Here is a 24044-nt window from a genome sequence, read left to right on the forward strand (position 1 = left end):
GGATCCTTTTATTTAAAGGAATCGGTTTCTTGGGGCGCCTGGGTGGCTCAGTCGGTTAAGCGGCCGACTTCGGCTCAGGTCATGATCTCACGGTCTGTGAGTTCGAGCCCCGCGTCAGGCTCTGTGCTGACAGCTCAGAGCCTGGAGCCTGTTTCAGATTCTGGGTCTCCCTCTCTCTCTGCCCCTCCCCTGTTCACGCTCTGTCTCTCTCTGTCTCAAAAATAAATAAACGTTAAAAAAAAATTTTTTTAAAGGAATCGGTTTCTAGATCTTGAGCCTTCATACATTTTCTTCTCTCAAAGTGATCTAAGAACACACATGCCCAGTCTCTTTTCCTATCCTTCCTTCACTCAGTGCCTTTGTCTTCTTTACAAAGTCAAGGCGTATCTCTTGCTCATCTGGAATCTTTCTATGCTTTCTAAGTACACTGCCCTACACGATGGAAAATTCTCAAAGACACCAAACATTTGAACATTTCACAAATATATCCCTCCTGAGGACGAGTCACAGGAAAAGTGATAAAGTCTGGTTTGCTTAAGAGGGCCCAGCTTTCACCAATTAGGTTAGACGGCAACATTATTCATAAGTTGAATGAGTCAACTCTGAAGCTCCGAAGTTTGAAAAAAGAAATTTTTTTTTAAGTTTACTCATTTTTGAGAAAGAGACAGAGTATGAGCAGGGGAGGGGCAGAGAGAGAGAGAAAGAGAGGGAGACAAAGAATCTGAGGCAGGCTCCAGGCCCTTAGCTGTCAGCATAGAGCCCAACACAGGGCTTGAACTCATGAACCGCGAGGTCATGACCTGAGCCGAAGTGGGATGCTTAACCGACTGAGCCACCAGGCACCTCTGAAGCTCCCAAGTTTTGATAACACTATGTTCAGGGGTGCCTGGGTGGTTCAGTCGGTTAAGCGTCCGACTTCAGCTCAGGTCATGATCTCACGGTTCATGAGCTGTCAGCACAGAGCCTGGAACCTGCTTCAGATTCTGTGTATCCCCCTCTCTCTGTCGCTCCCCTGCTCGCGCTCGGTCTCTCTCTCTCCCTCTCTCTCAAAAAATAAACAAACATTAAAAAAAATGTTTAAACCACATATCTAAAATAAATGCCCAAGAAATGATTCTACTGCATCCACTTAATTTTAATGGGAAAAAATGTAGATGTAAGCTTGAAAATGTGTGACCACATAACTTTTTCCAAATTATTTTAGGAGATAAGTGAACCAAAAAAATGTTTGAAGGTCAATGTTCCAGAGCAATTTTACCCAAGGTACGTTATGTAAAACAAGCTTTATGAGCCTATAAAAGGGTCCTGTGGCCAAAGATGTTTGAGAAACACTGCATGTTGTACATGCACAAGCACATTACAAACCCCAAGAAGTCCTTTGGAAAAAACTCTGGGTTTTCTTTAACTTGGTGGTTTTTTTTACACCTTCGGCCATGGAGCCTTTTTGCACACCCCGTCTATTTACATCCCTCCGAACTGGCGGTCCGTGAAGCACATTTTGTGAAATGTTGCTCTCTGCGGCTAGTCTGTTTCAACCAGGCCTCACCGCCGCCATACCCTTCCCTCCTGACCTGTAACTGTCCTCCGCTTTGTAAATGATAATCCAGCACAAGATAGATTTGATCACTAGACTCACTGAGAGGAGGTAAACCACTGGGAGGGCACTCCCTTCCTTCCAATTCTTCTGTCTTCAGGGTAACATGATAAAAGAATTATCAGAGCCCAGAGAACAGCTTGTATTTATTTCTTGATACATGTGTGCTACACATGCAAGATGCTAATCACATACGCATCTCTGTGGGTCTTGGATCTCTGACTCTAGTCTACAGACACTACATTAATTTCTCCTTGAAACATTCACAGTAACATGAATCCATCATGGGCTTTCCTCATCGCTTGTGATGCAACAGGCATCTTCCCATTGATTTTATAGCCCCAGAGATTAAGGTCAAAGAGCTATTGGAAAATACAATGTGCTAATGACTCACTTCACCACTGTCTTTCCTGAAGAAAAGTGAATAAAATAAACAGACATTTCCTTTTTGAATCCTATCCCAGTGATATAAGCACGGTAAGAAGACACATTAGGGAAAGACTCTCAAATGGAGAGGAATGGGTCCCAAATTGACTTTTAAATGCTAAAATAGGATGCTCAGGACCAGACCAAAATGGTTTCAATTCTTCCTAAAAACTCTGTGCCTATTTAAAATACAAACTGTGGCAGGAGTTCCAGGAAAATGCCTAGGACGGTAGAATAACCCCTTCCAATCAGTAACACATCTATCAATTCCCTCCTAGTCGGTGACTATCATAAAACTTGATTCAGAATCACAATAAGTACCCCACAATTTCTGGGATTAAATCACCAAATACAGCCGAGTGTTGTGATGAATTTCTGGCAGGCTAAATAAAAAGAACTTTAGGGGCGCCTGGGTGGCTCATTCGGTTAAGCATCAGGTTCTTGATTTCAGCTCTCTCACTCTCTTTTTCTCTCTCAAAAGAAAAAAAAAAAGGATTTTAAAAATTTGTGAGTATTTTGAAGAACTTATTTATCAGGTCTGGTGGGCTCTAGCCTTAACTTCTACCTACTGATTTTCTACTATAACTTCCCAAACATATAGCAAGAACAAGGGATTCTAAATTTCATACTTATACATACATTATTCTCATATCCCTATTTCCCATTTCTTCCTACTAAGAAGTAAACATCACAACAATCAAGTCCTTTCTGATAATGGAACTGAAAGCAACTTTAGAGACCATGCTAACTGTAGGAAATACTACGTAGACAGAAAAGTCCAAGAAGAACATGTTGAAGGTAGGGGAAAAAGTATTTTCAAGATTTTAAATGAAAGCATCAATGGATATTATCACTTCACTAGCCAGAATTTCTAATATTAGGAAATGGTACTGGCCACATGCTGTTGAATGGAAGAAGCCAGACACAAAAGAACACATACTGGATCATTTGAAAGTTCATAAAAAAACCAAAACTGATCTATTCTTGTAAGAGTAAGCTACTGATTATTCTGGAAGAAAAATACATTGTTCTACACATAGGCTATATACAGATACAAAGTTTTTTTAAAAATATAACAAACATTGGGGTGCCCGGGTGGCTCAGTTTGCTGAATATCCGGCTTTGGCTCAGGTCATGATCTCATGGTTCACAAGTTCAGGCCCCACATTGGGCTCCATACTGACAGCTCAGAGCCTGCAGCTCAGAGCTGTGTCTGTGTCTCCCTCTCTCTCTGCCCTTCCCCCACTTGTGCTCTGTCTCCCTCTCTCTCACTCAAAACTAAACATTAACAAAAATTTTTAAATAAATAAATTGTATATATATACATATATATTGTATATGTATATACATATATACATATACATGTATATGTATATATGTATAATGTATGTATAGACATATATTATGTACATATATATATATACATGTATATGTATATATATATATATGGGGGTGCCTGGGTGGCTTAGTCAGTTGAGTGTCGACTTCAGCTCAGGTCATGATCTCATGGTTCATGAGGTGGAGCCCCATGTTGGGCTCTTTGTTGACAGCTCAGAGCTTAGGGCCTGGAGCCCACTTGGGATCCTGTGTTTCCCTTTCTCTCTGCCCCACCCCACTCATGGTGTGTGTGTGTGTGTGTGTGTGTGTGTGTGTGTGTGTGTCTAAAATAAAATTTAAAAAATCAAAAAGTTTATATATATATATACATATATATGTGTATATATATATGTGTGTGTGTGTGTATATATATATATATATATATATATATAAAACAAATGATATAGTTTCCAGTATAATCCACCAGAATTTTTTCCCACCAATACTTTGTCAATATGGCTTTATGAGCAGATGTAAAGTGACCTCACATAACACACAAAAAAAATCTTCATTTCCTTTTTTCCCAGAAAAAACGCACTTCTACTTGCTGAGTCAGGGTAATCCATCAGGGTGTTATAGATTGACTTTCAAAATGACCCCAATTCTCCACCTCTCCATGTATCCATGCCTCTTGCTATGTCCTCACCTGAATGTGGGCTGCCCTTATTACTTCAGTCTTTCAACCACAGGACAAAGTTGAAGTGACAATGTGTCAGTTCCAAGCCTAAGACTGTAAAGCTTTGTGTGCTTTCACTCTCTTGAACCCTGCCACCAGCCTGCGAACAGCCCGTGTTAGCTGCCCAGAAGATGAGTGACTTTGTGTAAGACAGCAGATTCATCCTAGCCGAGACCATCCTGGACCATCTAGCCCCAGGCACCCAGCAGCAGATCACGGATGCAAGAATGAGCCTGGCTGAGATCATCCGCCCCTGGCCTGGGTCAGCAAACCTGCCCAGTTGCACCTAGAAGTGTGGCAACTACATGATTATTTTATTTAATTGTTAACTGACAGGGGAAAGGAGAAGAGATGATCCTAGAAAAGGAATGCCTCAGAATCTAAATGAACTATAGCCTAAATAACAGTACAGAAGCATCAACGCAAAACAAAAGCACACAAATAAAAACAAGAGTATTTAGAAGCATAAATATTCTGCTTCTTAAAAACTTCACGCTAAAACTGAAGAGGTACAGGGAAGCCTGGGTGGCTCAGTTCGTTAAGCGTCCAACTTCGGCTCAGGTCATGATCTCATTGGTTCGTGGGTTCGAGCCCCATGTTGGGCTCTGTACTGACAGCTCAGAGTCGGGAGCTGCTTCAGATTCTGTGTCTCCCTCTCTCTCTGCCCCTTCCCTGCTCATGCTCTGACACTCACTCACTCTCTCTCTCTCTCTCTCTCTCTCTGTCTCTCTTTCTCAAAAATAAATATATATTAACAAAAATTTTAAACTGAGGGGGTACGACTTACATGATGTGATAAATAATGTGATAAAAAAAAACTTCACACACCAGATACATTTACAAGGCAACTTGCTATAAAATTAGACGATGAAGTTTGGACAACTCTATGATTTCTAAACCAATTTCAAACCAGTAAAGAGCTTAAGAGCTAAACATAGAATGTGAAAGTATCAGCGGGCATCCACTATCATTCTCAGCTCTACCATTTGCTGAGCAAGGCTTTAGGTCATGGTTTCCCCACCTGCAACAAGTAGGTGGGGTCACTGTCAAGACCTTAGAGATGAGAAAACACATTAAAAGTACTTTCATAAACTGCACACTGCTATATAAATGTTAAGAGCACAGGGAGGAGTACTCAGGCTGCGGAGGTAAATTCCACCACTCTCCAGCTACATGACCTTCCATCGCTTAATTTTCTGGAGTCAGAAGACTCACTTTCATTACCAGTTTAAAAGAAAAAAAAAAAAAAAAAAGGTAACAGTACTTATCTCCCAGGGTTGTTCAATTATGACACACCTAAGCATCCGACACAATGGCTCCACCAAATAGGCACTGAATAAATGCTAGCAAAATATATAAATGGGCAGATACAAAATATGCAAGCAATGATGACCAGAAAGGAAATCTATTTTATGAGAAAAAAGAAATCAAGTTATTCTCGTGTAAGTAATATCATAAGGAGACGAGCCTCACGTTAACAAAATCAACAGTAATGAGAAATGGAGCAGTAGCTGGTCTAGCTAGTTCCAAAAAGTTGGGTAAGAACTAAAGAGTATTAGAGGAAGAACTTAGGTTATATACAAAAGGCTTATTAAACTGGGCCTGAGGAGCGCCTGGGTGGCTCAGTCGGTTGAGTTTCCAACTTCAGCTCAGGTCATGATTTTACAGTCTGTGAGTTCGAGCCCCGCTCAGAGCCTGGAGGCTGCTTCAGATTCTGTGTCTCCCTCTCTCTCTGCCCCTCCCCGACTCATGCTCTGTCTCTCTGTCTCAAAAATAAAATAAAAAACATTAAAAAAAAATTTAAACTGGGCCTCAGTGCTAGTGAACTTAGGATCACAGACCATGAAGTCACCTGCTGTCAGGATCACCATCACTAAAAACATCTTTATGTCTGTACATGGTCATTGTCTCCCTTGTACCTTGTTCCAAACGCCACAAGAAGGCAGCCCTGCACAGGCTGGGTGGGCGGACCTTGAGTGAGAGGGAGTAAGGATGCAAGAGAGGGAGAGCACAAAACTCTCACTACTAAGTTAAAGCCATTTATTTTCACTCTATGGAAATTCTCACCAAAACCTTTGAAAGAAACCACAAATGTCAAGGACATAATATATATAACAAACTATATCAATGTTCCTCTATTTAAATATAAACTTAAAAGAAGCTTACAGTCACTAGCCACTATATCAAACAAATTTTGCATTCAGCCTGCCCCCTCCCCATACCGTAATAATTAATTCATCCACCTTCACCTACACCTGTGGGATTCAGCAGGCACAGCATAGCACATACTCTCCCATGCCCGTGTCTTAATCTCCTCTGGTCCCGATGACTTTCCCAACTCCGATACCATCTTTCCCAAACTGCAATTATTTTAAGGTAAAATTATTCTTACGTAGAAAACTCAGAGGAAATTATTAAAACCACCAAGAGTTAGTTCCAATAAAACAGTGAATATTAAATTACAATCTTGCTCACAGCCATATTCAATATAAAGTGCCTGGGGAGAGCCTAAACAGGGAGGCAAGGGAGGAGAGGAGGGACCTATGGTCAGTGGGCTCTCTAAGGCTAGTGAGAAGGGAAATGCACATCCTCTCCAAAAGTCATGTGTACAGGATAAATCACAGCTTGGAACCAGTCATTTCTCTTGTAAAAAGAACCATGGATTCGCTGAAGCTTTACGTTCAAGTACACTCATGACAGTATATGTATTAAGAAAAAATAGAAACTAATCTGAAAATAGCACTTTAGAATAATTAAATGAATTCTCCAGTATCCATTAACTAGGATACTACGTCTGCATTAAAATAATTCTTAATAGGTTTAATAACATGAGAAAGTATTATCTATTAAGTAAAAACAGTTTTCACACTTATCTGTGAAATATGATGTAAATATCTATCTATCTATAGATATCTATAGATATATAGCAGGAACTACAGCAAAATTCACCAATTTTTGAAGGTGATAAAGGTAATTTCTTTTCTTTTTTACATTTTTTTACCATTTATTCACTTTTGAGGGAGACAGAGTGTAAGTGGGGGAGGGGCAGAGAGAGGGAGACACAGAATCAGAAGCAGGCTTCAGGCTCTGAGCTGTCAGCACACAGCCCGACACGGGGCTCAAACTCACGAGCTATGAGATCATGTCCTGAACTGCAGTTGGACGTTTAACCAACTGAGCCACTCAGGCACCCCAGGTAATTTCTACTTTTTATACATTTCTCTAGTTTCTAAGTTTTAAACACTAGGTATGAATTATTTTATAAATAAAAAAGACAATGTGTTTGTTTTAAAGATTAGGTTTTTAAGTGCTATCCAATTTGCTAACTAAATGGGAACTTTCTCTCTGAAATTGCAGTGTTCGGTTCATTCCTTAAGCACTTACCACCTGCCGCCTTGATATTTGAGTTGTAAGTAAGAACAGGGATCTTCATGAGGGCGGGAATTGAGTCTTATTATATTCTAATATTTCTCAGAGTATCCCCATTTAAATCATCATTAAATATCTATAAAGCAAGTGAGCTAATGAATGGCAGATATTGATGCAGATGGGCTGCTTAATTCAACAGGGAAAAAAGACTACCTGTGGATAACAATTATATAAGTTGGAGCTTTGTTTTCTCAAAGCCTTTTCCACATCCTCAAAGAAAATTTATAATACATACATACATTAAATATCACACTCCAATACTGATATCTTGGATTTTAAAAAGCTCAATTCTGATATGGATATATGTTAAAGAAATGTAACACAGTAAAACTCGTGCTTTGGCAGTCTCCCAGGCTCCAAACGCTTAGCAACTGAAAACGAACTATTAAAAGAAGATTAAAAAACAAAAGAAACATCTCAGTAAATCTGAAACGGCATAGAAATACATGGTAGTGGGTGGAGCTACTGAATTTCTGTGTCTACCGCCCAGAAGGAAACAGGGGCAGCCAGGATTTAGCAACGGAAGGTAAGAATCCAAAAGAACCTGTGCAGAAGCATTCTTCCTCAGCAACTGAAATCTAGCAAAACTTGTCAGCATGCTTAAAAAGTTAAATGAATGAATATATTTAAACGGAAAGAAACAAGACCAGGCAGCTCTGAAAAATTATTAGAAACCTCAGAAATGGAAAACAATCTTAAAACTACAAGTCTAATGGATCGGACAGAGTCCAGATAGGCTTAATAAAACAAGACTGAGAAAACTTTAAGATGGAACTGAGATATTCATTCAAAATGCAACCAAAAAAAAAAAAAAAAGACGAAAGGATACAAGCACAAAAGACTTGCTCAGAGACATGAAAATTAAAGACATCTCCAACACTAGTCAATAGGAGTTTCAGCTGAGAAACATGGTAGAAAAACAATATTTGAAGAGATAAGAGTTTATCATTTTTCAAATTTGAAGACAGACATGACTGTTCAGATGGACAATGCACTCTGTCCACTGAGCAAAATCAAAATAAATGCAAATATTAACACATCATGATAAAACTACAGAAAACAAAGAATTCAAAGATCTCAAAAGAGAGAAAGAGAGATTACCTACAAAGGAAGAAAGTATCAAAAAGAAGTCAGAAGACACTAGCACAATGTGGTCAAATGTATTGCTGGCAAACAACCTGGAACTGAACACCTGACCAGTGTCCTTACAGAATGAGCTCCAAGCAAAGATATTCTCAGACATATAAAGTATATACTTCTCAGTGACCCTCACTTAAAGAACTGTCAAAGAATATAATCTTAAAATACAGACTGGCAAATAAAAATACAGGACACACAATTAAATTTGGACTTTAGACAAACAAGTACTTGTTAGTATATATGTTCCAACCAAATTATTTGCTATTTATCTGAGATTCAAATTTAACTGGCTATCCTGTATCTTATCTGGCAAACCTACCTCAAAAACAAAAACAAAACAAAACAAAAAACTCATGAGCCCACAAAACAAGCACAGGATACAAGAAACAATGCTGAATGAAAAACCTGGTAAAATGCCAGTACATTCATTTAACTATTAACTGGATTAAAAAAAAACTTCGATGTCCATTAACTATACCTTTGAAAATAACTATAAAATGGTGACTCATTCTGTTACCCAGCGCTATGCCAGAGACCACGTTTTCTACAACCAAATATGTTTTCTTGAGGGTCTCACCTGCACTTTCGAGTTTTCCCAAAGTACTCAAAGACCAGCCTTCTTCTATATCCTTACCATAATACAGTCACAGTATTTTGTAATCATTAAGGTGTCTGAAATAGATGCTATTGCCCAGCCAAGCTCTTCATAACCCCAAATCCCCCAAGTATGGCTTACTGATACACAGTATTAAGATTGTGAGTTTCATTTAATCACAGAGATATGCCCCTGAAGAAAAAAAAAAAAAAAGTCCATTATCTTTTCTATGTTCCAAACAAACTGTGGTTTCAAATGCACTTTGGGGCACCACCTTAAAGGAATCCCACACTTGGGACTGTCCATGGTAATGGATACAATGATGCCCTATCGTATCTGTTTTGTAAATCTATTTTATTGAAGCAGAATAACTGGTGTAAAAAAAATTGAGGTGGAAAGTTACGTGGACAGCTCTGTCAGAGCTGCTGTAATGGGCTCATCTCGAGTCAGCTAAAATTTAGCTAGCTGGGAGAGTGAACAAAGCAAACTGAGTCCTGCTGATTTCCAACTGACTTAATTACACTGAGCCCAAGGTCCAGAGGGATGCCTTATTCACCAGGCCTCTCCTCAGTCTGTAGCTTAGGGGAACCCTGCCAATTAATGTTTATGGATTACTGAATATTCGTTAATGTTTGAGATTATCTATGAAAAAGGAGTATACATACACTGGATTATGAAAGTGCAGACATCTCACTTACATATCGTGGCGTTGCCCACAGCACCTCTCAGCACATGCTAACACAAAATGTATAGAATAATACTAGGTTGATTTCATACCTACAGCTCATGAAATGAATGATTTCTGTGTATCCAAAGAGGTATTTGCTTTTAACAAAAGACTTCACTAAATAGATTGGTCCCCAAGTGATTTCAGAACCAAATTGCATTTTATTGGATTTACGCCTAATTTTTAAGAGCTCATTTATCTCATGACAAAGTTATGGGCAAGTGAGAATACTCAAAATGCAGGGAACAAGTGAGCTCCAGAGTCAAGGAGTATGAAAGCAGGCGCTCCTATTACCATATTCATGGGGTATTATTCCATTTAATTCTAGCTCTACATCAAACCTTAGCATAATAATCAAATGACAAATGTTGTTCTAGATCTACCAGGAAATATGCTTGTATTGTTTGTTATGATAAATGAAGCAAATTATAACAATTCCATAATGTTAAGGGTAGTGAGGGCAGGTTTGAGAGCTCCGTGTGTGTGCAATAAATCATTCCTTTGAAAAGATAATCGCAGCACCGCTAGAGAGGAAAAAACCCAACTTGGAGGGCAATTATTTGAAAGCTCCTCAAATTAACTTGTGCACAGTTGGTTCTTTGTTACTGAGCCCACATTACTAAACGTTGTTTCAGGACATTAGTTCGCCTAGGTGAAGGAAATAATGTAATTCTAGTTATTAATCACTTTAATTTTAAATATGCTTTGTAAACTGAGAAGACATTAAACTCTAAGAACAATGTGGAACGCACAAGTAATTAGTGGTTAATGGGCTCCTTTTGAAAAACTCTGGGATAACGAAAACTAAAGCTTCGAGCTCTAGGAAAAAGGAGTGTACATATGTAATGTGAGAAAGTTCTATTTCATTTTACTGACCAATAGTGTCACAAAGGGAGTGAAATTAAGCCCTTCTCTCAAAAGTAATTTTAATAGATTATGATGAATGAAATCATATTATTTTATGAGTCAATCTTCTCTGCAGTATAATTTAGCGGTGCCTTTTTGAGGCACCATGAAATAGAATTTTCTGTGATACTTCACTCCAGATTCCCTGCCAAAAAGTCTGACACTGTTTTGCAAATATCCTCCTGAGACAAACGTAAGCCAGGATTTGGTGTTACTGACTGTCAGGGCAAAGAACGAGATGGAACCATTTCCTGTGCTCAGTGTGAACAAAACTTGCAAAAGGTCACTCCATACCATTCATACCAGAAGAGATAAATACAAAAATAACAACAAAAATCAAGCAATTATTTAAAAGATCCTTCATTCTCTTTTGCTAAGATATGTGGCCGATGTTTACTTCTACTTCCATCGTGGTATTTTTACAAACACTGTTAGAACCTTGAACCAGCTAGAAGAAGGAATATGTTGGATAACCATCCTTTCTTATTACAATAAATCTTATTAATATTGATTGCATTACCTTCTAATACTCCTCACAACAGATGGCGTACCTTCTAACAGCACGGCTAGTTCTAAAGAGCTGGTATCTACATTAGTTATACCTTAGATACATGTAAAATCAGTAAAGGAGGCCATGTTGCACACAGAAACAGAGGTGGTTTGGGAGCTTAATCCTGGCTGAGCCTCTCATTCTCTGTGCGATCTTGGTAAAGTGACTTACTCTGTGTCTTGGTTTCAATTGGGATTAATAATGTCTAAAGCCCACCCCACCCCTTCTTACCCCACAAAAACATGCACATTCTTCATAATTTGACATCAGGAAATTAGGAGCACCCGACATTCTGGAGCATCTCTGAATATTAGTTACAGCAGGTTTGCAACGTGGAAGGATAAACAAGGATCCTCCTGAGAGGAGGCAAACACACCTCTTCACAGGGCACACTTCAGGAAACTTCCTATCGTGGAACTAAAATGTGTATGACAGACCCAGCTGTCATTTCTTTCTTCTCATCCATAGCATCTATCCCAGGCAACAGAGTAATGATAGCCATCAGACACCTGGAATGTACCTACAAAGTCTCCCAACCTCATGGACTGTGCAGGACAGAAATTCCCTGGAGCACCCCATGGCCAGTTGTTTTTAAGGGTCTACTGAATTATGCCCAATGCAGGAAGCTCACTACTTGCAAAGGCATTTCAGTACAGTGTTGGGGAATGCTGTTCCACAGAAAAAGTTTGCTCTGAGTTGTCAATATGCCTCCTTTTAACTCCATTCTATTATTGACTGGTTTTTGAAGCAACTCATAAAGACTTATTTTGCAATGCCTGGGTGGCTGAGTTGGTCAAGCATCCAACTCTTGATTTTGGCTCAGGTCATGATCTCACAGTTCATGAGTTCAAGCCCCGCATCAGGCTCTGCACGGACAGTGCGGAGTCTGCTTGGGATTCTCCTTCCCTCCCTCTCTCTCTGCTCCTCCCCCACTCACATTCTCTCACTCTCTCTCAAAATAAATAAATAAACTTAAAAAAAAATAAAAATCAAAGACTTGTTTTGTAGAACAGTGGATCCAACATTTAAAGGCATGTTTATAAGGCAGCCATTCTATTTCTCTGTACTCTGCTCTTCTCCAGGGCTAAACACCCTCAGGATTCCAGGCCCCTCATAAGCTCTGTTGACTTTATTAGCCAAAAGACAACGAATACCAAACACCCAAACCCCAAATTCAGTCTGACTAGCAGAGGACAAGATTGTTACTTCCAAACCCCTGCTCATTCTGCTTCTACTAATGCATTCTAAAAATGGGCTAGGGCTTGTCATACAGATTTTCATCCAAATCTGTGAAGCAATCACTTCATTTATGCTGTAGAATATATATTTAGCCATCTGTCCATTCAACATCTTCATTCTTCCATCCATTTCAATTTTCCATCCATTTAATACAATCTCTTAAGGATATCTTAAATTCTACTGATTCCTACGTAATACTGATTAATCCATTATTCCCACGTTACTAAGATGTTTCTTACACAGTGTCTTGGGTGCCCTCTCCTTGAGCAGTTAAATCTAACTTTCAGGAGGATTACCATATTTTAAGGCAACACTTTTTTAAAATGCATGGTACACCTATGTACATTTCAAAAGAAAATTCTTTTCTTGCTAGAGCTCTACAGATCATAAAAGTTAGATAGATGCAATATGGAACAACCTGAGAAAATTCTCAGGTAATTAAGACAGTCCACTGACATGACCCTTTTAATAGGAATTAATCTAGACTTCGTAACATTACCTTAATCTACCCTGTCCTATATAAACACATACTGGTCAAGGATACAGAGCCCCAGACAACAAGTTGGAAAACATGTGCTGTGTTCTTAATGTGGATTTTGGTTCACTAATGGAGGCTCTTTCTCCATTTTAATATACACACATTTCCAAGTTACTAATAACACTTTTACCCAGACATTTAAGGGGAAACTAGGAGCATTAATTGGACAAATCACAGAGTAAATGAAACAAAATTTGATATCATATGTGGGTACTAAACTAGGTACTCGTAAACCTGAGTTACAACCCCAGCTCTATTTAGCCTCAGGAAAGTCACTACACCAGTCTGGGCTTGAATGTCCTGGTCTGTAAAGTACAGACACTGGGCTACGGGATCTCTGAGGTTCCCCCTGCTTGTTCAAATCTGCTATAAGGTGCAAAATAAACTGAGCAAAAGCACTCAGGACATTTCACATTTAGCTACAGAGCTTTACCTATTGCCTAGGAAATGTGTATGCACCCTGACATTTAATACTTAAATACTTTGAGGTGGCTAGCAATATTCTGATGAGAGGGAAATAAAGGAACTCTACTACCCAATCCTGTGTCAGCAAGGAAGGCACACTGCTAGGTACACATGCATACTTATATGCATGCACATGCACCCACGCATGGAAAGGGAGCGACCAGCATGGAGACCATACGGTGCTCTGTAATATAATCCAATCTCCTGTGGATTTCATCACAAATTAACATAGGGGGAAAAAAGTTCCATGACATTTAAATGCTATTAATTCTAGCAACCATACACTATAACTCTTTGCTTCCTTATAGATAAATTGAGTGAGCGAGAGGCAGTTCATTGTTGTGACTTTCTCATATGGGGCTAATGAGAAAATTGTGGTCAAATAACTTAAGATTCCTAAAAAGCCAAAGCAACGGAAATCCACACCAATGAACTCAGTTAAACTTACCTTGACAAAAGGTGTTGTTGACCCGCTTATAACCTTGCAGACATTCCATCATTTGGTTATATCCATGATACGCTGTAAGGAAGAAAGAATGCGTTGTTACACGCTTAAATTCTTACAGTCCTAAACTGCCTGTTGTGATAACCTAATCCACGGAAGTCATCAGTGGTCTGTATCATTCATTTCTAAGATACCCAATTCAATGTATATCAGTTTCTTTTACATTATACTCAGTTATAAATATACCACTTATTTTGCAATGTATATAGTCCCAAGTAGTTGTCAGCAAACCTTGATAACATTAATCAAAAGAATCATAAAAGGGGAGCCTGGGTGGCTCAATCGGTTGGGCGTCCGACTTCGGCTCAGGTCATGATCTCATGGTCCGTGAGTTCGAGCCCCGCATCAGGCTCTGTGCTGACAGCTCAGAGCCTGGAGCCTGTTTCAGATTCTTTGTCTCCCTCTCTTTCTGACCCTCCCCCATTCATGCTGTCTCTCCCTGTCTCAAAATAAATACATGTTAAAAAAAATAAAAAAAAAAAAAAGAATCATAAGAAGGTTTAATATGTTCTACCAGTTAGTGATCATTTATATTACAAAGACTCTCTCCCTGCCCAGTAATTTGCTCCAGGCATTTGAATTTTCTTATAAGTAGGGTAAACATACATCCTAGTCTGTCTGGAACAGTCCTGGCTTATGCCAGTTGTACTAGCAAAGTACATTAATAACAGCACTCCACTCCCAAAAGTGTCCCAGTTTCAACAATAAATAATATGCTCGCCTAAATACTGGCTCACATATCTTGGTAATGAGTGATTCTTCCTACTATGAACCTGAGAAGAACAGGAAATGATGAGAGGAAGCTAGGAGATGAGAAAGGCCTCTGTGATCAGTGGTATGGTTCATCGCCCAGAAATTTCACCAGCAATATAATGTTGCAATTACCAAATTATCAACAAACCCTAGTCACTGAAACCGATGCTCTTAAGTGAGGCCAAAATGATTTCCTGGCAAATGGATACAGCATAGGCTCAGGGATCAAGCAGACCTAAGTTCAAATCATGGCTCTGGCTATCCATAGCTCTGCAACTTTGAGAGACAAGCTTTCTGGGATTCAAATGGTGATTCTGTACAATGGGAGTATTCCCATCTACTGAGCAGGTCTGGGTCGCTGTGGATTTTAGACATAATTTATACAGATGCCTACCACAGTGCCTGACAAAAACCACTCACAAGATGACAGATGCCATTATTTCCTGCCATAAGGTAGTCTTTCATTATGATCATGAACAACAGATAAAGGGCAATAATCAAAACAGGATGGATGGTTAGAACACTATAAAGACCTGAACAAAGAGTAAAGAGGGAAAATTCAAAATAAAAAGGAAATTTTCTTTTGGAAAATAAAATTATTTTGCCCCTAACACATGCTGTTTATTCTCACCACTAATGGAACAGGGTGAATATGTACGAGTGGTGTTCCTCTCTCCTCCTTCACTTCCTTTCTTTGTCATATGTCCCATCTCTTCAGATCTTTCTAAAAGCTAGGAAAAGGTTACAGTGAGCAGTCTTGGAATAGCGAGTTATAGAAGGGCAGAAATTGGCATGTGGGGAATCACCCCAATTCAAGCTCCTTGGCCACACAGCTAGTCTTGCCCCACAGAATGAAGACCCTGGCTGCCTACACAGATTCTGGGATCTCTGTCTGTGAACTGTTCAAAGGCAAAAGAGATGGTATCTTGTTTTAAAAGTTTCCACAGTCATCAACCTCAAGGCAGAGAGCCAGACCAGATGATCTCTTCAGGTCTCCCTCAGCTTAGGATTCGATGTTTCAGATTCTAAATTTTCTTCTAAAAACTTCTAAAGGACAAGTGACTTGTTCATGCTAAGTAAATTTTAATAGATTACAGGGTATTTAATGAAATCGTTTACAGATTTAAAATTAAGTTTTTGCAGTAAAAACTAAACAACAATGAAAGGTCTTTCTGTATGCGGCTAAACAAAAACTTCAAACATTAAACAAAAGTCATTTGAAAACTGAAGTTTGAACTACTTTAAAGTGAAAAAAAAAGGTGGGGGGAAGGCACGGAACACAAAACCATAGCATATAAAGCCAAGGAAAGTCTGCTGCCTTCCAAAATGAATATGATTTAGAGAGTAGTACCAACCAAGGAAAGGAAAGTTTTTAAATGACACAGGAAGAATGTGACCCTGAGTGTGTTTCTTGGGAGTGAGTCACTTAGGACAGCACAAAGTAAATGTCAAGATGTTAATGGTTTACTTCAGTCATAATCCACATTGCCCTTCCTGAAATGAAATCAATCTCTTCAATTTTATACATTACATGAGCCAACCTATGAATTTATTTTCATCAGCATTTAGTAAGAAGTGATAGCAACTTTGTACTTTCACATTTAGCTTAAATTATTACTAACACTAAAATGGAGAGTTAACAAGACCATTTAAAGCAGGGAATTTATGCTCAGATAACACAACTATAAGTAAAAACAACACAAAGTCAGGAGTAGAAGTCAGGGATTAAAAAAACAACAAGAATGGAAGATTCTCTGTACCCCTAACTTCTGTCCCTATCTTGCAACTTTGGGGCTGGGAAAAACGGAGGAAAGAGAAGCAGTTAAGCAAAAGACACAGAGAGAAGGAGAGATAAGAAAAAGGCATAAGATAAGAGAGAAGATGCAGCAAGTATGACAGAACATGAACTTGGCCCCAGAATGAAGCTGTAAGAACTGAACTTCTCTCTCTGCAGTCCTTAGACTTAGAGGTGGGAAACACACTGCCCCCTTCACGATGTTCCCACAGACAAACTTACACAGTACGTGAGGGAAAGGCCATGAAAAAAAATGAAAAGTTGGGGCGCCTTGGTGGCTTGGTCAGTTAATCGTCTGACTCTTGATTTCAGCTCAGGTCACGATCTCACAATTAATGAGTTTGAGCCTGCATTGGGCTCTGTGCTGACAGCATGGAGCCTGCTTGGGATTCTGTGTCATGTCTCTTTCTCTCAATCTCTCTCTGCTCCTCCCCTGCTTGTGTTCTCTCCTTCTGTCTCCCTCTCCCCCTCCCCCCCCAAAAGTAAACATCTAAAAAAAAAGTAATCTTTTTTCAACATTTTAGATATAGACACTTGCCTCATAAGACTCAACAGCAAACGACTCAAGCTGGGACTCAAACTCAAGTCTACCTAGCTCCAAACTCCATGCTCTTTTAAATCATACCATATCTCTCCTGGATATCCCTTTGGTCACGTTGCCAGAATCATTTTGGCACATGGATCTTTCAGTGAGGAGGAACTATCACACTCAGCCCACTTGCTGGAAATCCACATTACCAATCATTATCAAATCAGCATAGAAAGTCCACAGGGGACATTCTTAGTAATGAAGGTCTCATTTATTTGATTCATTCCCTAACTAAAGAATTCATAATTTACTGGAAACTTTAGTGGGTGTTTTCACAAGTTAGTCCTCCAAAAGAAAAGAAAACAGAAGCAGTATCAATGAAATAAACAAAAGTTTAGGCATCAAAAGATTTAGAGAACAGGTAAGTTTGAGAGACAAGGAGGTCCAAATGAGAGACAATGAGACAATTATTTGTAACCAATTATAATGATCATAGAACAAATAGTACATAAGTCCTACCTGTAGAGCAAGGATTCCAAGATGACAGATTCTAGACTGAACATAGGTGTGAAAGGCAGATGAGAATATCAAATCAACTTAAGAAGAGTAAATAAAAATTATCCAATTGAAGCAAATGAGAAATTTCTTGCAACATGAAGTGTAAAAACCTACTATAAAAATCTTCAGTTATAGCAGACAAAGGAAGATAATGGAGGAAAAATATCACTTGCTTTCTTTGGGAAAATGTGATGAGTTAAGTGTATTACAAAAAAACAAGTTACTTCTGTCTTTCAAAAAAATCTCTATTAGAAATCAGCCAAAGTTAATGCTACATTCAAAAACTAAAAATAGGGGCACCTGGGTGGCTCAGTTGGTTAAACATCTGACTCCGGTCAGGTCATGATCTCACCATTCATGAGTTTGAGCCCTGTGTCGGGCTCTGTGCTAACAGCTTGGAGCCTGGAGCCTGCTTCGGATTCTGGGTCTCCCTTTCTCTCTGTCCCTCCCCTGCACATGCGCGCGCTCTCGCTCTCTCTCTCTCTCTCTCTCTCTCAAAAATAAATACACATTAAAAAAAATTTTTTTAACTAAAAATACTGGCATAATTGGGAAAAAAGTAACAGAGGAACATAAACCTGGATTTATTCAAATCAATAGGTTCTAAAAACTATGATTTATAGACTAACCAGAAGACAGGGTATCAGTGTAGATTCATGTCACAGAGAACTGTGATGGTATAAAAGTGGTGACTAAGAAAAGGCAGGGAAAGTACTGTGTTCTAGAGACTGTAGACCTGTCTTGTCCAGATCAGCAACCAATCATTTCTCCATTTTAGCCTTTTTTCAGGGAAATCTGAACATTTATGGTATACCAAATGGCTGTTGTAGCTATTGATAAAAGTTTTGATAAAAATTTCACTTAAGGATTTAACCTAAGGAACAGCAGCTTCATTAACTTTTTGTCAGTTTTTGAAACACGAATTTTAATTTTTTTTTAAAGTTTATTTATTTTTGAGACAGAGAGAGACAGAGCATGAACGGGGGAGGGTCACAGAGCGGGAGACACAGAATCTGAAACAGGCTCCAGGCTCTGAGCTGTCAGCACAGAGCCCGATGCGGGGCTCGAACTCATGGACCGCGAGATCATGACCTGAGCTGAAGTCGGCCGCTTAACTGACTGACCCAACCAGGTGCCCCGAAACACTTATGAATTTTAAAGACAGCTTCTTTTCTCTTTGCTTGAGGAAAAAGAACCTTGTTTAGCTTACTGCTCTCTTAAAATGCTTTTTTAGAAATAAGTGATCAAACTGGAGAAGGCAACTGATACCTGCTTTTTACAACACAGAATTGACAGTAAAGCTTTCGTGGACCAGCAGCAAGGTTTCTGGACATGCAAATTGCAGCACTATGTTCTAGAATTCTCTAAGAGTTCTTTGAAAGTCGAAGGCTGTCTCACCAATGAACAGTTATCGTAAGGAAAGCGATATGCTACATTAACCTTCAAAGGAATAACGAAACGTCACTTACACGGCTTCTTGGGGCATTTCTGGCATTTGTTAAAGCCCCACGAGGTACCCACAGTTCCACAGCAATCCTCCTGCTTCGAAAGGCCAGGGAGCGCCTTGCCACACTGCAGTGATGAGATGTGAAATTCGAAGGTTAATTGAGTGCAGGATGTCCCAGCTCTAGAACACTGCTGTGCTTCACCGTCACATTATAAAACAGTTCCCTTCTTATTGACACAATTAGAGAGGGGAAAAGAAAAAAAAAAAAAAAAAGAAAACACAAAAAACTCAAACTTTGAACCAAAACACCAGAACAGAATCCATACAACACTAATGAACAAGCATATTTCTAAGAGCTTCTTGGCATTTTAGAGTCTTAGGAGAATCTGTCACTGCTCAGAGCACTTTATAAAATGCCTATTTCCAATGCTACCTCCCCCACCCCCCCCACCCCCGCTTGATTTTCCTTTGAGAAGAACCTCAACTCACAAGTTCAACATAAACTTTTAAAATTTAGTTTAACTGTCTGTTGGAACCTCTGGTGTGGATCATTGGGAAGCAGAGCTCTGAGGGTGTGGCATGTGTGCAAACGTGGAAAATATGGCACAGGTCCCATCTACAAGAGTCTTCAGGGCTTCCTATAATACCAAGCCTTGGCAGGAAAGGACAGTACAAGAAATGATCATTGGCTGTGCCAGATCAGCTTTGGCAGACATGAAAGCTCCAGACAGCCAAGTAGTCTGACCCAGGGAGGTCAGCCAAGCAAGGAAGGTGCTGGCAGGTTTCAGCAAGGACAGTAGGTAGAAGAGCAGGGCTAGAGTTGTCAAATATCAAGACGCATCTCATCTCCTGGTTAATCACACAATGTCTGAAGAGGCTGAGAGGCAAGGGTCTGAAGTCAGACTAACTCAATGGGGTCAGGAAGGGCCAAGGCAAACAGATCCTATTCTCTGTACCCATTCTGAGGCCACTCAGGCAAGAAGGGCCACCTGGCTCTCCATCGATACTCTGTAGGCTAAGCCCAGACCCCGCATCTGAGAAGTTACTCTGCCTTCCTCTGCCTCAACCTCTAAAAAGTCCTCCCGACAGGTTCCAGTGTCATTTTTCCAAAAACGAATCTGATGACATCACTCTACTGATTCAAACCCCTCAATGAATCCCACAGTCGGAAGACTGCAAACTCCCTGGGATGGTACACAAGGGTCCTCCCTACCCTGCTTCAGAACATACGACTTTCTCTGTGTCCCCCTGTACCTCCCCACATCTAGCCTTCAGACACCCTAAAAGATTGTTTATTTTCTGAACAAATGTCTTTCCAAGAGCAGTTTCCTTTCCTTGGCATATACCCTATAGCCATCCTTTTCCCTTTGGCTGGAGAACCTTTACCGTGACCCACAGCTCTGAAGAACTGGCACCATGAAGCATCCAGTCTCCTCAGTTTCAGCGAGTGCGTCCTCTCTCCGTACCCCAAAGCACATCCCACACGGCTCCACTGCCTCCGCTATGCTTGTGAATTAAACACAGATGTATATTATGTCTCTTTATACCCCAGTACACAGTGCCCATGCTCGATCACTTCTGAGGGATGGAAGGTGCAAACAATCTAAGGAACTATCAAACAACCTAGCTACAGGCCACCAAGCAGTGGCTCTCTGCAGACCAAGAAAAGTTAGCAGTTGCACCCAGGCTGGTTGAGCACAACATGGTGACAAGAACGTCCGGGCAGGTGGCGGCCCTCAGAAGGGCAGCGGGTCACAGACACCATTCACTCAGCAGACTTCTGGGTCCAGGCAGATAGCATTCGGCCCGAGGCTCTAAGTGACTACCTGTTCGAATTGTAAAACCGGAAGGCCTGGCACAGGGAATGATAGTGTTCAAGTCCTCAGGCTTTTGTGGTTTTTTAGGGATTTCAACAGGATGTTATGTGCTCTCAACAGCAGTCAATGATGGGGGTTGGGGTGAGGGAAGGGCAGGGGGATGGCAGCGGGGGGGGGGGGGGGGGTAGGGGGGGTAGTGAACACTCCAACAAAGGAGAACATGACAGAAGAGAAGCAACCATGGCTGGATTCGGGTAGTTTCCAGACTCCTTCAGCTCAGTCACAGGAAGCTTACATCCAGAAATGTTTATTTCCAGTTTTATCAAAGAGGTTTATGTGAGACACCAGTGTGCTTCGGATATGGATCATTCTTGCACCAGACTCTCCAGGCTCTTCCCTTTAATCAGGCAGAACTTTCAGCACTTGCTGATTTTATATGCGCAAAATTTTAGCAGCAGTTAAAATCCAATTTTCACCTCAGATTCCTAGAATGTTTTATTTGGTAGGGTAAAAATAAATTCCCCCTCTCTCTCTCTCCTCTCTTTCTCTCTAACAGGCTTCAGAAAAGGTACGAGGTTTTCATTACAGGATTCGGGCTGCTTTATCCCATGGCTTTGTTTTTGCAGGTCCACAGCCAAAAGCAGCACAAACCATCCAAATCGATTAAATAAATGACGGTGTAGGTGGTACCACAAAACCGTGTGTTCCTCTCAAAATTGGGTCTACACAGGATAATAACAGGCTGCAAGGGATGAAGTCAGGCTTACAGCAAGGCACAAAGTCTCACACATGCTGCTTGAGGTAGTTAATTATGAAGAGGCTTCAACGTGAGCTAGAAACAAGGCCTGAGAGACCTTTGAGGCCACAGGCAAGGCTCTCACACAGGAGACTACCCAACACTGTGAGGTCTTATTTGGATGGAGGAAGCGCCTAGAGGAAAAGAAGGAGGAAGAGGATGCTCTCTCCTCCACAGTGAAGGTCACATTGGAGAGCATTACATAGAATAGGATGAGGTTTGCATTCAGAATGTTCTTCCCTCAGAGTGGTAGACTCTGCTTCTTCATGAGACACCATCCCAAGGACCCATGACTGGCTCTGCCGAACTGCATTTTCATGCCCAGACTGAGGTGATTTTTACAAGTGAAAAACACAAATGGAATTTCTATGTGACTCACTCACCACATTTTCAGAGAAAGCCTGTCTCTCATTTCAAGGCGTATCTTATGTGTGAGGAATCCAGAAGAAACGTGCTAAAAAATTTACAACCAATATTTAGCCATTTCAAGCCAGAAAGAAAAATCTATCCTGTCAAATGAGCATCGAGCTGCAGCTCCTCAAAAAGCTCACCACCTCAGGTTGCACACTGGGGGGACACAGAAGTCCACACGTCCATGCCAGCATTCAGCAAATGCACGACCCACCTAGAGCAGCAAGCAGAATGATGCCGGGTCTGGCAACCAGGTCCTGTGGGCATCCAGTGAAGAAAGGAGAGTAAGACTATGTCCGACCGTGATGGCACAGTACAGATATGTTAAAGAAGGCTAGCTGCGTGATGAAGGTATTAGTAGGACTAAAGAGAGGACTTCTGTCATTCAGGAGGAAACCTTTTCAACAGCAAATGCTCCTCAACAACAGAAGACGCTGACATCTTCACTGGGAGCAGAAGCTGGAGGACCATCTGCCAGGAATGCCCAGGATTCAAAGCAGATGGCTTCAATGGTTTCTGCCAGGGCGAGGGTTCTGTGTTCGATACATACTGACAGGTCGTACGACGTGATTTAGGAAATACAAATTACTAGACACTAAAGCCAACCTGGAGGACTTCTGTTGCTCTCATGTCTACCTCAGGAGTGTGTCTGGGTGGGTGCACTCCTAACCATCTCTTCTGTCTCACCTCCTTCCTCATATCAGTAGCTCCAGAGACGGTCACCGCAGGCGGAGCTTCCTTCTACGAGACTTACGCAAACTAGACAGAAAAGAGAAGAACAAACAGACCTACTTCCAGCCCCACTTCACCAGTGCACTGACCATGGTTCTTAGAAGAGTGAGTGCAAGAAAATAATTCACTGACCTTTCCTACCTTCCTGTGTTACCAGAACGTCCGAGAAAGTAAAGCTATGCAAGAATCGTTACGATTATTCCATGAATACCCATGTTTTAACTTTTACAACACAAAATTATTGCAAGCAATGGTGCAAAAACCTTTAATTTTTAAATTAGTTGCTAAGAATAAACAGACTGTGGGATCATGTACTTTTTAAAATCTTGACCTAGTTGAGAACACTTCTGACTTCAACTCAGTTTTGAGGTACTACCGTGGCGCTTTCCTGACACTCAAAGTTAAGCTGTGATTGCATTTTTTACATCCCCCTATAAATATATGAGCAGGAATGACAGTTCAAAACTTAGCATTTGGCAACCAAGGCCCATAATTTTTGTCACCTAAAAACTCACCACTGGAAATGTTCTAGAGATGAACAATAATTTAAAGAGATTATGATAAATATTGGAGTGTGGTTTCATAAGATCTCATTTTCCTATGTTAAAATTACTAGTACCTATAATATCCTCGTTCTAAGAGCGTTGGCTGTGTTGTGCCAGGTTCTGAGGAAGGAAGGTCCAGTAGGGAGTAAAAGAAGAGAGTGCTGGGCTGTAGTCAGTAAACCTGGATCTAAATTCCTACTCTCTTGTGAGTAGAGATGTTCACCAGATTGTCCAGCCTCTCTGGGCTGGTAATGGGACAGTGGGACAATAATCCCAACTACAAAGGACTGTGGTGAGATCAAACTATGCATGTCCAAAAAGGGCCGCCCTATCCCTTCTGCCCCTCTATGGGGATTAGAAAAATGTGACCCTTAAGATGTGTTCTGCATCAGGACACAGCACTCAGTAAACAGAGCATTGGCTGGATCCCCATCTGCCCTCTCAGCTGAGTCTCGTGTGAGTACAACCCATAAAATGTTCAAATGCTGGCCATT

General features: G+C 40.5%; 1 protein-coding gene across 9 annotated transcripts in view; it reads right to left on the reverse strand.

Annotated features, from left to right (window-relative positions):
* The window catches only part of LTBP1 (latent transforming growth factor beta binding protein 1), a 402262-nt gene that overhangs the window by 153850 nt on the left and 224368 nt on the right, over nt 1–24044 (reverse strand). For all 9 annotated transcript variants that reach the window (XM_049652315.1, XM_049652312.1, XM_049652314.1 and 6 more), the window contains 2 exons: nt 19272–19374; nt 14111–14182 (listed from right to left, as the gene is read on the reverse strand). In XM_049652315.1, coding sequence (XP_049508272.1) covers nt 14111–14182; nt 19272–19374 — 175 coding nt within the window. The remainder of the gene's footprint in view (nt 1–14110; nt 14183–19271; nt 19375–24044) is intronic.

The sequence above is a fragment of the Panthera uncia genome, assembly GCF_023721935.1.
Source record: "Panthera uncia isolate 11264 chromosome A3 unlocalized genomic scaffold, Puncia_PCG_1.0 HiC_scaffold_12, whole genome shotgun sequence".
NCBI classification, from domain to species: domain Eukaryota; kingdom Metazoa; phylum Chordata; class Mammalia; order Carnivora; family Felidae; genus Panthera; species Panthera uncia.